The 15,892-nt window shown below is 44.4% G+C and overlaps 1 protein-coding gene across 1 annotated transcript in view; it reads right to left on the bottom strand.

The window, feature by feature from the left end:
- Snf4agamma (SNF4/AMP-activated protein kinase gamma subunit) overlaps window positions 1-15,892 on the bottom strand; it is a 135,713-nt gene that overhangs the window by 84,102 nt on the left and 35,719 nt on the right. Inside the window, exon 3 of the mRNA XM_078195822.1 lies at window positions 14,434-15,044. Coding sequence (XP_078051948.1) covers window positions 14,434-15,044 — 611 coding nt within the window. The remainder of the gene's footprint in view (window positions 1-14,433; window positions 15,045-15,892) is intronic.

Raw genomic sequence — 15,892 nt, 5'->3', positions numbered from 1 at the left:
AAAATCTTCGTTAGTGTATTTTCATTCGCCGCAGACACCGTTCCGCGTACGCAAACACCATCGGCGGGCTGCGTTTACGCGAGCCGGCCTCTGGGATCGTATTTTTAATTTACCGCCTCAATAAAAGCGTAGCCGTTCGGCCCGCGAACGATGCACTCGCGTGTCTCGCGGAGGAAAAACAACAATCGTCGCTCTATCGATCGACAACGAGCGACAGCTTGCTGGATTCTAATTCTATCTCCGGTTGACATCGAACGCTCGCCTCAACTAGAAAATATCGTTCGCTTTGATCGGCTGGCTAAATAGAGTTCCCAGAACTTCTGATTCCTCGCAGAAATATATATATATATATATAAATACACGCAGGTACACGTTTCGAAACTCGGGAATTCGTTACCACCGAAAATAGCGAGTTACGATTCTAGCTGCCAATGCCGCTCGCAACTTTTCACGAAAATGAGATTCCGACACCGTTGTTCCCCCCCGTTTAATTTCTCATTTTGAAAAGAACATTTCCAAATTGTTATTATAATGTTCCAAAGAGCATAGACGGTAGCGTGTTCGACAACGCGGCTGGATCTTCGCGAATTTGTATCGAAAGCCGTCGCGGAACAACGTCGTTTACGAAACTGCGACAGGTCTGGCGCGCTGCCATACCCGGTCGCTTTCTTATGAATGAAAATTATCAGCAACGAAATAGCACCTTCGCCCGCCGAGATAAAGCGTTCGATGTATTATTTACGAGGGCACTGTTGCGAGCAAAAACGATTTAACACGGTCGCGCGTTTATTGTTCGGCGACACAGCGAGCTGAGAAATAGCGCTTCGCGGGTGGAAATTACATAATAGAAAACCTTTTGTTCTTTGCCGCGAGTGCAACGTAGGAACCGGGGAATTTAGTCAGATTTTCTTTTAGGTCAGATTATTATTTAAACGGTCGATGGGATCCGAAAACGCCGGTGAAAAGTGAAACGATCGCGCGGATCGGAAAACTGATTCGTGAAATGCGGCGCCGACGTGCAAATATGCAGAAACAGTTTCGCGAGATGTTTCGCTCGCGGTTCCGAGTCCGACTGGCATTTTCAATCACGACAGTCTGAGGCCTGTCAGTGAACCACGTGAGCGCCTTGCTACAGTATGCACAGAACTGTTGCGGGACCGAAAATAACCCTCGGATTCGATTTGAAGAAGATATTAGGGTGTCCCATAAGTTCCTTCCTTCTTTTTTTGATGCGAAATCAATTGACGATATTTGTTGTTTAAAGATGATTTATCGTGTTATGCCTGGACCACTTTGCTCCACCACCTTCATCGATTAATAGAAAATAACGAGAAGAAAAATTGTTTAAAAAAATAGGTGATCGATGGCGATAAAATCAACGATTCGCAGAGATTTGATTTTTTCTTGTAACAGAGCCGCATGCAGGAGACATTTTCAGAAGTACAACGAGGTTGTTAGAAGCTTGATGGCAAAAAAATACGCGGTGCTTCTGTTACAAGGCTGGGGTCCGCGATCATGATTGAGCGAAGATTAACGCGCAGTTAATTAAATAACGGTAATCCCGAACAGGATTAAGAATTAAATCAATCATGCCGTGGTAAAAATATACCTGTTTCTTTGAACGAGGAAATTCTATCACGTCCTTCTTAAGTCTAACACTGTCTGTCAATAGTTAATCAGTACTTAAGCTCAATTAGATAAGATTACCAAATATCGTGATCGACGGCAGAGGTCACAGACGACACCGTTTGTAAACAAATCCCTGTGTTCGTGCACGAAACTTCCTAAATGGTGGCAGAGTTCATTAATTTATAAGCTGCATCGGCTTCGTGGCGTTTCAAGGCTTGTTCTGTTGTTAACCCTTTTCACTCGAAGCCGTTTCAACTAAACACTCGAATCACTCGAATCTAAAAGAATTTTTCAGGACTTCCAGCGTTTCCACTTTGTATAACAATATTTATTTGATGCACATGAAATCGAGTCTTAGTCTTATACAACAGTTACACGTTTTAACAATTTCTAAATCCAAGCTTTGACGATATCTATTAAAATTAATTTTGCAACGTGGTATAACAATTTTAATGGCGCCGCTGAGTCGCCACTCGAGTGCTAAGGGTTAATTGAATAAGAGGGCGGAGGGGTGCGCACCCTGAGGCATTAAAAAATCGGTAAAATTTGGACGTTTTTTTGTAAGTAATTATTAGATAAAAGATCTGGTATTTCAAAGAAAATATGGATATAAATTCCAGCTTTTTCATCAATTTTATAAATCCAAAAATTGTATTAAATGACAAAGTTATTCTTCGTTTCTATTGTTTGCTTAAAAACAATTCTTTATTCTTCTATAAAAATTTCGGAATTCTGTAACGATACTTCCTATAGCAAAACTAGAAGTACTTTTACGATCTATAAATCCATCTAACCCCCGACAAATTTCTACCTAAGAAAATGCAATACTAAATACAAATTATCGCAGGAAAATGGAGGAAATGAAAGTGCCCCGGTTTGACGAGCGTCTCCGAGATGACGCGACTCGATAACCCAAGTCCTCCAGTTTGTGGAGCGATAGCATTAACCGGTACACATATTTTACAGTGTACAATTAAGAGAGCTGTCCTTTTCGTGCGTCGAATAGGCCTTATTACGCAACGGCGCGACTATAAACACGGTAAGAACTGATTAAGATAAAACGGCGATGCGAAACGGGGCTGGCGAAGGCCGAGGTGGGGGGGAGCGATGCTGTAAATTATACCGGAACAACTGTCGAAACTTCTAAGAAAACTTACGCAGAAAATATTTCATCCGCTGAACGCGGGCCGGCTATCCGTTTGTTACAAAAAGCTGCCGTGCTAACGTTAGCGTTCTCGATCCACGGTAAATCATCGCCGCCTCCATTTTTACCGAACTATCAAATGGATATTTCGAGAGATTTATTCTTCTGTTATCCATGCGTTGCAATAAATCTATATTTTCTTCTCCTCGAAAGAATTGTTAAAATTTTAAGTAAGTCAGTTTTTAAGTAAGACGAAACAAGGATTCTTGCTCAATATTCTGAATTTTGTATTGCGAAACTTATTTATCTAAAAAAACTTTTAATTAGAGAAAAGCAAATCCCCCTTTGTCAAATGAAAATATTATTCCTTGTAAGAAAAGGAATAAAAATGCAATTAAATTTAAAAGAAGAAAAATAAGTCCATCCCCTATTCTGTTCTCCGTGGATTACATTCACTCGCAGCGTTGCCCCAAGATAAACGCACAACGGGTTTCAATTTCAGATGCACTTTTAAGAATGCAGCTATCTTGCAGCTACCTGCCCGATTGGAGATAACTTATCCAGGCGCGAGGGTGTTTACGGTGTCCGTAGATTCGTTTCTTTTTTTTCAGTACCTTGTAGGTCCCGGGTTCTTCCGGGAAACGGTCCAAATACGGCACGAGGGAGTACTTGCGAACTCGGCCGAGCGACACCGCGGACATTATTTCGTGGCGTTAAACGGAAAACGGCGCGCTAACCGGTGAGGCTTTTCAGATGTCCACTAACTACCCGGGAACGGACATCGCGCGTCCATCGAGATTTCAACGGTGACTGACAGCGCCGGGACTCGTGGGCGTCGCGACGCAGTTGGATGACTCCACTATCTGCGGCTGATATCTTTCACATTTTGTCGAGGAACCGTATCGATAATAATTTCCTACGGAGGATTGTTGTAACGCCGTCTTATCGCGGATGAATTGTGATTAACACGATAAATGGCCGCCCCTCTCTCTCTCTCTCTCTCTCTCTCTCTCTCTCTCTCTCCTCTCTCTCTCGCGACGCGGCATTCTTGCGCGGTCATGTGAAACGTTCGACCGTGATTTCCAAATATCCTGTCGTCTCTCCTCTGTCCGTTTTGCCACGGTTTCCCCGTCGACGAGCAGAACTTTTTCTTGAATTTGCTCGTCGCCTCTTCCGACCGCAAGGCGAACAACTTTGCAACCGGAAAAAATACGGTGACCGCATAATAAACGCGTTCGCGTTAGAAGATGATGCTCTCGCCGCGCGATCGCTCGAAATCCGATTATACGGCGTGCAGTAGATCGAGGGACTTTTCCCAGGGATTTTCGAGTGGAATAACTTTTTTGGAAGCGGACCAAACGATGCGAAATGTTGGTTAGGCGTTAGAGAGAGCAGTTTGCTAGACAATGCGCGCGACAATGCAATTTTATGTATGTATACGATGTATAGTAGTTGTTTTAACAGTTCTGAGTATGTTCGAGTGGTTTGATCTAATTTCGGTAAGTTTCGAAGGGGTTGAAACTATATTTCGCTTCTATGATTTGATTAGTATATACAATTTGATTTATATATTCTTATCATTTAAGGGCGGAGACATGATTAACAAATTTATTGCATAGAAATACAATCAACTAAGACTAAGGTCATCTATTATCTATCGTTTGTCTCAAAATTTAATAATTTCGTCTCGCATAAACGAAAACTCTTTCCAGAGCCTTGAATAAATCTGAAATAAATCGAAAATAAAAATTCGCCGCCGAGCAAACATTCGCGTGAGATATGCTCTCGAAAATGGAATCGACGATGATTCAAAAGTGAAAATTCGCCGACAATGTTCCGCGCGTACGCGTCGAGCGGTATCGCCGGAACCGATAGGTCTAATTTCAAACGAAACAGCGCAGCAATTCTGTTCCCGAACGCGTCGACTGTAATTGGAGTTGTTTTCGCGCGGTCTATTTGAGATCTATCTGCGAGGCGAACGCGGGCAATCTAGCTCGTAATCGTTTAAGCGGCGGCAAGTAGTCAAAACAGAGGAGTAAATCAATTCATTCGGCGGGCGAGCGGCACACGCTCTCCCGGTCACGTACGCGCGCGCGCGCGCGCGCACCCCGTGTGTGTCATTTCGAACGATCTATTTCAGTATTTTTCATTCGAATAATTCCGCAAAGATGGCAGCTGGTCTTCGGCTCGAATCGGGCCGCCATCTATCGTCGAGCGCGACCAACGTCTGCGAATCGTATCTAGAAGGTGCGCGAGCGATCAATGATAAGGAAATGCACCGAGCACTTTTGCTTGACTGGCTTATTGACCGAGTTCCATCGCCGTGAAACATGGCCCCAACTCGACGAAAAGAAAATAGAAAAGGACGAGCTTATCGCGCCCGTTCGCTGGCGAGCGACTCTCACGGTTGTTTACACGAGAGAGTTCGCGAAATTTTGACGGCTCGGCTCCGCTCATTGTTTCCGGGACACGCGCGCGCGCGCGGATAATCGTCGCCGCCTCGCGTGCAGCTCTAGAGGGTGGCAGCCATTTTACTGAAAGTGGGACGAACGCTGTAAAATTAAGAGACGCGTTCGCGACATATTGTTGACGATATCCTCGTTGTTCTCACCGCGACGTCTTTGTCCCAGTTCATTTTCGTTTCATTTCGATGTTTATTCCCCGCAGAATTTAACACAATAATCATTTTATACTAGAAACAAAAATATCTCAATTCTACTGGTTAATTCTCCACTCTTGGAGACTAATTAAATTTCGTAAAATACAACAGCTCGTTTCAAAATGTTATCAATATTTTTTTTAAACATTTTCTCATTTCAAAATCCGATACTATACCTCAGAAACCGTGCGACACCGCGGTTCCTCGATTCCCCGAAATCGCGACACGCTGCAGAGTCGCGCGAACAATCGCGGCACAACGATCGCAACACAACAATCGCGCTTATTTTTCGATAGAATTTGATATTCCCGATAAACATCGTTCACGGAAAGATAGATCGGCGATCCGGATACGCGGATGCCGATAAAACATCGTGTCCGTACATTTCCAGAGCGTGAAGCCGATAATGATTCAACCGCCTTATTATTCCTTCCTTATTTCGACTGTTGTCACGAACGAATAATGGCCGGCTCACGGCCCTCCGTCGAACGTATCGGCGGGGTCCGGGCAGGATAATGTTACGATCCGACGGAAAGAAACGATCGGAATTGCATCGAGGCACGTCGAATGATAACCGGCTGTCCGGCCGCCGGCGATTTCGCCGAAGAAAAGTCGCGCGAAAATGTCAGGACTGAAATAGATTAACGACACGCGCCGGGATGCAATTACTTCGGTTCGGATGCCTGTCGCGAACCGGTGGCACGTGTAAAATTCTTTGTACTCTAAAACGGGCATATGAGTCGTCGTCGCCGCGGCCGCGTTACGCAACAACCAGCGAAATATCGCAAACAACAAATAAAGCGCGTTTACTTCATTTAATTCCGTCGCGCACGTATCGGGGGGAGGAGGGGAGGAAGAGGGAAGACGGCCGGGGAAGGAGGGGAAGAGAGCAGGAGAAATAAAGAGAAGGAAAAAGAGAGAGAGAGAGGAAGGGAGGATCTAAGAGAGACGGGAGGGGGGACCAAGAGAGAGAGAGAGGGTGAAGAGCACGTGTGAAACATTCCCGGAAAAAGCGTGTACCGATACGGCGAAACGTGTGTTGCAACAATGTTCCATTATGTCAGCGGATGTCGGCGTGGTCCCTCCTCTAAATTTAAAACGCCGCCGTTCGCCGTGAATTTTCCGGTCACCCTTTCAGCGCTATCTAAATTGTCGGCGAGCGCGGCGCGCGATAAAATAAATGATCAGAGCTCTCGCGTCCGGCTCGGCAAACGTGTACCTTAAGCCGTTCTTGACCCTGACATTGGACGGAACGATAACGGGAATCATTGGGAATCATTGAACGGGGGGTTACGTAATCGCGGCAAGTAGTTCAAGTGCAGAGTAAACGTTTCGTCGCGGGGAAAATTATGTGATTTAAGGTCAGTGATTTATCGGCGACGTTAATTACCCTTTGTTTCATAGTTTCGCTCGCGTCTGGTTCGTTCACGGAGTAGACGATCTCTTCGGGTGACCTCCACAACTCGACGACGCAATGCCGAACTGATACACGACATGGATCTAGGTGGATGAATTTATTGATTTTACTTCCTTTCTTTTTATGTTTAGAGGAAGCGCTGTTGCAAGAAACGATTCGATCGGTTGGAAAGAGTTGATCAGCTTTCTTCGAGTAATTCTACTAGGTGTTCGCATTCGTGGTATAATAAAGCGTACGGAAACGAGTTTCGAGGAAGGAAACTCCGCTTTCCGCGAACTTTTAATTTTTTTGTTAATACAATAGAGAGACTGGAAACGATTAGATACACCCGGCACACCTTGTACGCGGACGGGGTGGGGGGCGCGCGCGGCGCCATTAACTACATCGATAACTCGATAAAGCGTAATTTCGGAGATAATTATCTTCGCGCGGGCGTTGTTTAACGTCGAACGAGCCGTGCTCTGTTCGCTAGCGGGTCTCGTTACCGTATCGAGACTCATCGGGCGGCCTTACTCGAAATAACATACGCAACGACCTGTGCGAACGACGTCGTAAGAATCTGAAACGAAACTGTAATTTGGAGGGGTGATTCTTTCTCGTAATCGGAATATAATAATAGATGAGTCACGGGCCTGCGTCTTTTAATCCCGAGGCACGCGATTCCGTTACCGTGTTTACACAAAAATGCGGCGACGTCGCAATAAGCTCCTTATGCCGGGGCAAAAAAATCTGACCCAGTTGCTCGCGATTTATTTCACCGAGCCGGGTATGGAAGCTTCGAATGAGCTTCTTTAATTAAAATAACTGTTCGTATGTTTTTACGTTGCTTTTCGGACCACTCGGAGACCAATCGATATTTTCCCGGATTTATTAAGGTTTTTTCTTCACTAAGATTCGTCGACGGTAGCCTGAAGATTTTCACGTGAAATTGAAACTAAAATTTGTCGAAGGAGATTAAATAGAAAGTGATTCTTTTTTAAATAATTTCAACCTAGTAACGTCATAATCCTCGATCGATTACAAAGGAAAGAAGATAGACAGGAATTCGTACTCTTTTGGAATAATTTTACCTAATTGAAAATAATATACAGGCGTCAACTAATTCTCTAATCTTTACCTAAAGACTACATAAAATTCGCAGTGTATTCGTCGTTTGCGATCCGTGAGAAGCGTCGAACAGACGAAGGTTAAACCGACGGTGGCGCGTTGAAAAAAAAAAAATGTTGCAAGCTGCATCGTAAAATCGTTCGCGTAATATTTATTCCGGCGACCTAATCCCGGTCGCGGCGCGGCTATTTACGCGAGCAATTCACGTACGACGGGGGGGATCGGCGAAGGAGGCCTTACGTGACACGGTATCCATCATAACAGTATTCAACGCATTGTAATTCGTCTTTCGAACCGAATCGATAGAGCTTAAAGGAAGCCTTGCGCCTCCTAAGTCCGCCAGCCCCCCTTCGCCCCTCCCGCCGACCCCGTGAATCATTAAAGCAACCACACCGAGATCTGGGACAGGCGATACCGCGGTGTTTTTGTTTTTTTTTTTTTTCGGGGGGGCCCCCCGCCCGGGACCGTTTTCTCTCCCCTTTTGAAAAAAACACAGGCCCACGCAACAAGAATGGTATTCAAATTCCGTGCGTCGCTAACCCGTAATTTATTGCGGAGTCCCGCCCCCCGGGGGGGGGGGGCGACGAAACTTCGGCCGAGAGTCGTCTCTCGAACTCGTGAGGCCGCGCGACCCTTCTGCGCGGTTTCTGCGATGGAAACGCTGCGACCGTTTCTCGCGGATTCGAACCCCCGTAAATTAACCGGGCGCGGCGACAACTGGGACGCGAATTCCGTGATCTCGTTGCATCAAAATGTGACTGTCCCCCGGCGGAAAATGGGTTCAAAGCACGCTCTCGTTTATCCCGTTTTCCGCGCACTCTAAATAACGCGCGCCCCGGCTTCGCGAGACAAAAATGTGCCGTGACTGTTGCGAGACGCGAGAGCCAATTAGGAGCATCTTCCTCTCCTTAGCGATACTCTTTTAATTTCTTTGATTCTTGTCATTGTTTTACTGTCTCAAATAGCGTTGGAATGACGACAGAATTAAAGGAAGATGCTCTCTCTCTCTCAGCTATTCTTCCAATTGTCATTGTATACTCGGATAAAAGAGTTAAAATCCTGACTACTTTATTTTCTCTTGTCATTCGAAGTAATTAAAGTATTTAAACAAATTTAGTACACGTTATATATCCTCCATAAAAATGAGAAAAGATACAAGACATTCGGTCTAATTTGATAAGAGTTTTATCAAGATGACGCGCGGCCAGTTTCGCGAGCCTCTCAAAATTGCAGCAACAGCAAGAAGTATTATATTTCTAAAATATTTCAAAATAAGTAAATATAAAGATGAAGGAACCTTTGTCGATTTTCAATTTCCTCCGACAAATTGCTTTTCAAACTTTCCCATCGATGCCACTTTTCCTGAAACAGGCCTCGTTTTTCTGCACATCGCGACGCGCCGATACCGCGGAGAAAACGCGGCTGACGAATTTTAATGAAATGCTCGTGATCCGACGGGCGTGCGTCGTGCACGCGAAGACAAATTCAATCGCGCAGAGAAACCCAGCGCACGGGAATCGATCTCGAATCTCTTCGCCGGATGAAAAAGGACTCGGCCGAGAGCCCCGAGGCCCGCCGGTGTTGTGCTCGCACACCGGCGAGACTTCGTGACCAAGGTAATCTACCCTTTCCAGAGCGAAGAAAGAAGGTAAGGCCCTCGTGGTACCCCGAGGCCGGTTCGTCGAACCTTCCTTTTTATAACCATGCAACGCCATAGTTATCCGGCGAGGATCGACCCGTTAGCCTGGCTTGTTTACGGAAGCTATCGATTCAGCGAGAGAGGTCGATTTCGCGGATGCAGAACGAGCGTGTCCGACACACGCGCCGCGCTGAACGCACCTTGCAACGCGGCTGCGATGTAAATGAAACGTTGGTCTCGTAGAAATGAAACGTTGGTCTCGTATAAATTTCAATTCTACGTTGTTTCGCGTGGCACACGAGGCCGCGAATAATCCCGATTTCTATCGTTATCGTTATCGCCGGTCTGTTACTCGTATTTATTTTCGATCGGTCCGGAATCACGCGAATTAAAATATTAGGTTGCCCCATAAGTTTCTTCTGCGCCACGCTATGAGTGACTCTAAGTTGCTTCGTCTGCATATAAATATGCAGGCTTATCTCTCAGGCGTTTATGGCACCGGTTTCAGTCGACTGAGTGCTCTTTCAAAGTACGTTTCGTTGGTGACAAACTCTCCTTTAAAATTTTTGGCATAAAATGAAAGAGGGCATAATGACGCTTCCTGAGAGATGGAAGAAGGTTATAGAACAGAATAGTAGATATATATATATATATAACATAATAAATCTACCTTAAACAACAAATATCGTGTATTCATTTTGCATGAAAAAAAAGGGAGGAAACTTATGGGACACCCTGATATATTGCGCGTGGCTCTACTTCAGGACTGTGCACAATATAAAGATTATCTCGATGAGATCACGCCCGGACACGACGTGTCAATCGATGAGCGTACACTCGGGAGATTGGACGTTCGTGACAACCATAATTCCATCGACGATCATGCCCCGGCGCGACCACACCTTCTTCCTTGCGAACCGGACTTTAAATGGTCGATGAGCGCGCACACGGTGTTCCGAAGACTCGTGATTAGTTAATGTACAACGTGACGCAAGTCGAGCAACTTTAACTAATTATTTATAGTCAAATCCATCTGTCATCCATCCTGGCCTATGTTCGCAAACGAGGGCGTCGGACTAACAGAAGCATCGTTTGCTGAACAAATTTATAGTAAAGTCAATTCATATATTTTAGTCAACTCGAATTTATAGAAATTTCACGGTTCGTTAAATTTTATAGAATTATAGAAATTTCACAGTTTGTTAAATTTTACGGAATTATAGAAATTTCAGTTTGTTAAATTTTACAGAATTATAGAAATTTCACAGTATGGTTTTTCTCTTTGAAATAGATAGACCCGTGTGGCACAGAAATTTTCTCGTGTTTTCGATTAACGAATATTAGCGTCTTTTTATCGAAAACATATGTAAATGAATAAACAAATAATAATTCAACCGAATTCGTTGTAATACAATGAAACCTCAATAATTCCACCAAGCCGCTTGGTTTCACGAACGCCCAGAGTAAAAACACAGCTGTTGCGACACTACGTGGTGGATTTAAAAATGACCCACCGTGCATCACCGTGTATCGAAAAGGTGGGACATTATTAATCCCACCGTGCCCCGAAGAGTTGAAACGTGCGCGCGCTCGCGGAAGCGATCGTTTCTTCCAACGCGCGTGAATGGAGAACGGTTCGCACGGATTCGAGAAATACGAATTTCAGTTCGTGGCACGTTTCAGCCGCGTCGCTGCAGAAGTATGCGAGTCGCGGATGTCGCAACTCGAAACACGATCCACGATTTCATTGTATCGCGAGTACGCGGTGCCGCGCTGTTGCGCCATCGACTTTCGCAAGAGTTTCGTACCGCGACCACGGTAAACAAATTTGCGAGACCGTTCCTCCTCGCGGCAATTAGTCAATTACTACAATTAGACGGACGGATGGCTCGACCGGCTGGCTGCGGCGATGCTCCTCTACGCTAGACGGACGCGAAAGGAGTTTTGCTGCTGCGAGGATCCTATGCCCGTTTTTCACAATATTTTCACAATATTAGCATTAATTAATATTTATTTATATTATCTATTTCATTTATTTTATTCACCACGAAAGGTATCCAATATTTAAAAAATTATACAATAATACTTCGGCAATAGATAGCAAATTATTGATTGTCACGACTGATTTATAGATTACCGATGGAAGTTAACCCCTTTGCGGTCGAGTCTAAGGCGCTGCTGAAAATTATCATGCCACGATTCAAAATCATTTTTATCAAGTCTACTCGCATTCAAAAAATTGTCGAGTTCCTGTTAACTATTGCAAGAGTCGGAAAATTCAATTCTATAATGTGTAAAACGCGCCGGGTTATGTAAAATGGAAACGCTATAAGTTTGGAAAAATATTTTGGATCTCAAGTTAAAATGGCTCCAACTGCGAAGGGTTAAAAGTCTATAAATCGGCTTTTCCCCCGGATCGGTAGTCTGCGAATCGGTTGCCACAGTGACCCTTAATTTGTTATCTATTATTGAGACAAATGTGTTAAAATTGTACCACAAGCTTCGATATTGTTATATAAATTTTTAAATATTAAATACCTTTCGCGATTAATAAGATAAATCAAAATGGAAAACGAAAATTTTGACGACCGGCTAACCGGTCGACAAAGTATTAACACGGTCGCGTTGCGAAACACAGTCGACGACGGGAGAGAACAATCTGTTCCAAGGGTTTCAATCGGCTCGAGCTAATTTTGTTGAACTTTGCCTAAGCCCCGATAATCGAGAACAATTCGAATTACCGAACGGCGCATCGAATTATTGCGCGGCGACCGGGAGCTCTCTCTCTCTCTCTCTCTCTCTCTCTCTCTCTCTCTCTCTCTCTCTCTCGGGCCATCGGATAACTCCGCATAGTTGAGGTCCGAAGTTTTTTTTCGATAGCCGCGGGCAACCGAACTAATTTCAACTAGGGTATCGGAAGGTATAAATATTTAAACCGAATTCGGCCGTCGACTGACACAAATCCAATTAGAGACGTTTATTCTAAGCAGATTGTGTGCGTTAATTTTTTTTTAATTGTACGAATTTCTGCAATTTTCTTCCTATAGTTTGTTTGAATAGAATACTTTTATAAGATATATAATTTAATGAAGAATATTAAAGTGTGCGTTGCTTTTAAATAGTTAATTGGTTAGAAGACAAGAGATTTAATTTTTTTGGTTAATGAAGGGACTTCTTTGTCAACCCTTACGCTATTATTCCTTTCAACCTGCACTGATTAGCATTTATCTAACCTTAACAGGGCCAGACAATTTTTATTCCTTTTACTAGCTTTTTGCGCTTTCGTTTCTAGACTTTGATAACAGAAGAATTTATTTTTCATTTCGATATAGTGGAAATTAATAATATTAATATTTATATATTTATTTTACTAAATCTTGCATGAAATCTATATCACGTGTCTGACTCGTTACTACAGTGCAAGTGGTTAATTCGGACTTTTGTAAAATGTGTACACGGAAGCCAGGATTCGCCTAAAGATCCGCGATGCGATCATAACTCAAAACGATTCGAAGTTCTCGTTCGCGCGATGACGCGACAGCGGAAAATTCTCGAAAATTCCTTGTACGAAATACCGAATCACGTTCCAAGAAATAATATAAAGCCGCGTACACGTATAATAATAGTGTAAATCGTGCGGCAAAAATGCAAATATCAATTCTGCTTTGGGGAACACGTGGTGTGCGTGTGTGTGTGCGCGCGCGGCACACGATATAACAAAGTAAACGTTTTATCGAGTAATTAGAATCGATATAATGAAGCATTGCGTCAACATTGAGAACCGGACGACGGCGTGCAAGTGTACATTTAATTTTAGCAATAATTTCTTGCGCGAACGTCGCCTCTAAATTATGTATACTCGGAATTATTTTCGTCTGCTTCGTGTCCACCCGAGTCCTGGTTCTGCCTTTGAGATGACTCGAAAAACACCCATGAGATCGCGTTAACCAATGATAACGTTGCCTGTAGCAATTACGAGCCGAGTGTTAAGGATTTTGCTTGTTTTCGTGGAGATCGGAACGATCGTTTAAGAAGGAAAGTAATAATAATGCATTATTGCGCGGTGGAAGGATTGATCTCGAAGATAAAGGGTTAAGTCTTTGTCTAGGTAAGCTTTGCACGACGCTAAGCAACAGGTGGGGAAGATTGAAGTCTACTCTGTGGTGATAAAAGACAAAATCACGAGTAGAGAAACGGGTTAACCCTTTGTACTCGAAGCCGTTTTAACTATAAAAATAAAATAATTTTCTTGGCTTAGTAGTATTTCCATTCTGTGTAACAAAGTGCACTTCTATGCATCCTTGTGACACGTGCCGACAGTTTTATTGCTTAATTTTTTAAATTTAAACTTTGTTCGCATCGAAATGATCTTGGAGCGTGATAGAACAATCTGAGTCACCACTTGAGCGCAAAGGGTTGAAATATATTGACTTGATAGCAGTCGGTGTTCCTCGTAAAACATTTTTGTATCTCTATTGGAGGACATTTAATCCTTTGCTACATCACTTTCTTAATAGTTACAACGACTAGAATTTCTGATGATGATTAGTCTTCCGATTGTGATAATTTTTAGAAAAAGAAAAGACAATTTACGTCTATATTGGCCACGAATCAGACATAACCTTCACGAACGGTCATAAAAATCGATAACAGTTTTGCCTCATTTATGACTTAGGATTAGTACATAGTTATAACACCCCTTCGGTCTTTATAACTATGTCACTCAAAACCAATAAATAACAGTTTAAAACAGTTGATTTCAGGACCGTTCTAGCTTCTACGTTCAGTATTAAAAATACGCATAAAAGTCCGAACAAATATTAAAATCATATGCTCACCTTTCTCTTCCTTTCCTGAACGAAGTCCACCCTGCGCACCCAGACCTCCTCCGTAGAGTCGTAGTCCAGGGTGCTGGAGCTGCTGGCTTGGCTCTTCATCTCGATCAGACTGCTGTCGAAATACCTCTTGTCGAGATGAGGGCTGGGCAGGGGACTGGTCCTGGAGAAGGTCATGCTGGTGGAGTAGGTCGGAGGATCGGTCGCCGGGAATGTCATCCCGGGTCCGGTGGTGTGCCGCCTCCTCAAAGGTGGCTTGGTGGCGGAGGTCGGCGAGGTGACGGCGCACGTGGTGAACCTCGAGGTGCTGGTGCTGGTCGTCACGTTGGCGGTCGTGGCGGTCGGTGTCGACACCGTGGTCGTCGCCGTCACCGCCGCCGTCGTCGTCGTCGTCGTCGCCGCGATCGTCGCCTTCGACTCGGACAGGGACGATCCGCCGATCGACTTCTGATCGATCCTCTCCGAGCTGGACTTCTCGGAGGCGGACGGGCTCGAGGCCTTCGAGGAGGCGTTCTCCAGCTTCTCCTCGATGTCCTCGGCCTTCGAGACGTCGTTCTTGCTGCCGCCGGTGTTTTCCACCGGCACCGGCGGCACGACCGGCTCCACGTTCTTCCCTGAAACAGGCGGCAGGGATAGGTGAGAGACACGCACGGTGTGCCGATGATTCCGGCGAGAGACACCGCGACAAAGGGGCCGTTGTTCGGTGTCGCTGCGCTCGCGAGGTCCGCCGCCACACAAAGACGGCCTGTGTGTGCACGGTTTTGCGAGGCGCGCAGCAGCTCGGCGAACCACACGGATCCTCGCTCGCGTTCACGCGCGATCTGTCGCGCGTTTGCTTTCCTCGTGGCGCGGGTACTTGTGCCACTTTCGCGCTGTGGACCTTCCGCGTTATTAACACGTTTGGAAGATTGACCTCCGAGCAAACGTTTAGAATGAGTCAGAACACCGAGGTCGTCATTCGTATGAACACGGTTCGCGGTGATCGCTGACACGCGGGATTACAAAGGATGGGTGAAGTCAAAGGCTTTCGATAGCAACGGAACAGAAGATGCGATCTGTGACGTTGATGGTAGAATACCGAGTCTTAATCTTGGATAATGTGTATGATTTTATGACAATGACTGCGGTGTTTCGTGCACGATAATTTTCTACTCTAATTACATGGTATAGCAACTAAAACTTAAACATTGATTTTATTTTGCAATAGTACGAACGCAAGGGTATTCACGAATTTTACAGATGTATTGTCTTTGCATTTGACGTACTTATTTCTATGAAATACTAATTAAATTCGCGGTCTAATGATGATAAGATTAGTGATATCGAAACTTCCTAAAATTGAAGTAAAATGTACATGAATAAATGTCTCATAATTTCTAAAAATTTCGACAATAGTGAAAGAAAGAAATCAGAAACAAGTGTGCTCTCGCTTACCAGAAATATTATAATTAACATATCGAAT

This window comes from Augochlora pura, chromosome 2 (assembly GCF_028453695.1).
Source record: "Augochlora pura isolate Apur16 chromosome 2, APUR_v2.2.1, whole genome shotgun sequence".
Taxonomy (NCBI): domain Eukaryota; kingdom Metazoa; phylum Arthropoda; class Insecta; order Hymenoptera; family Halictidae; genus Augochlora; species Augochlora pura.
This window is presented reverse-complemented; position numbering and strand designations above follow the sequence as displayed.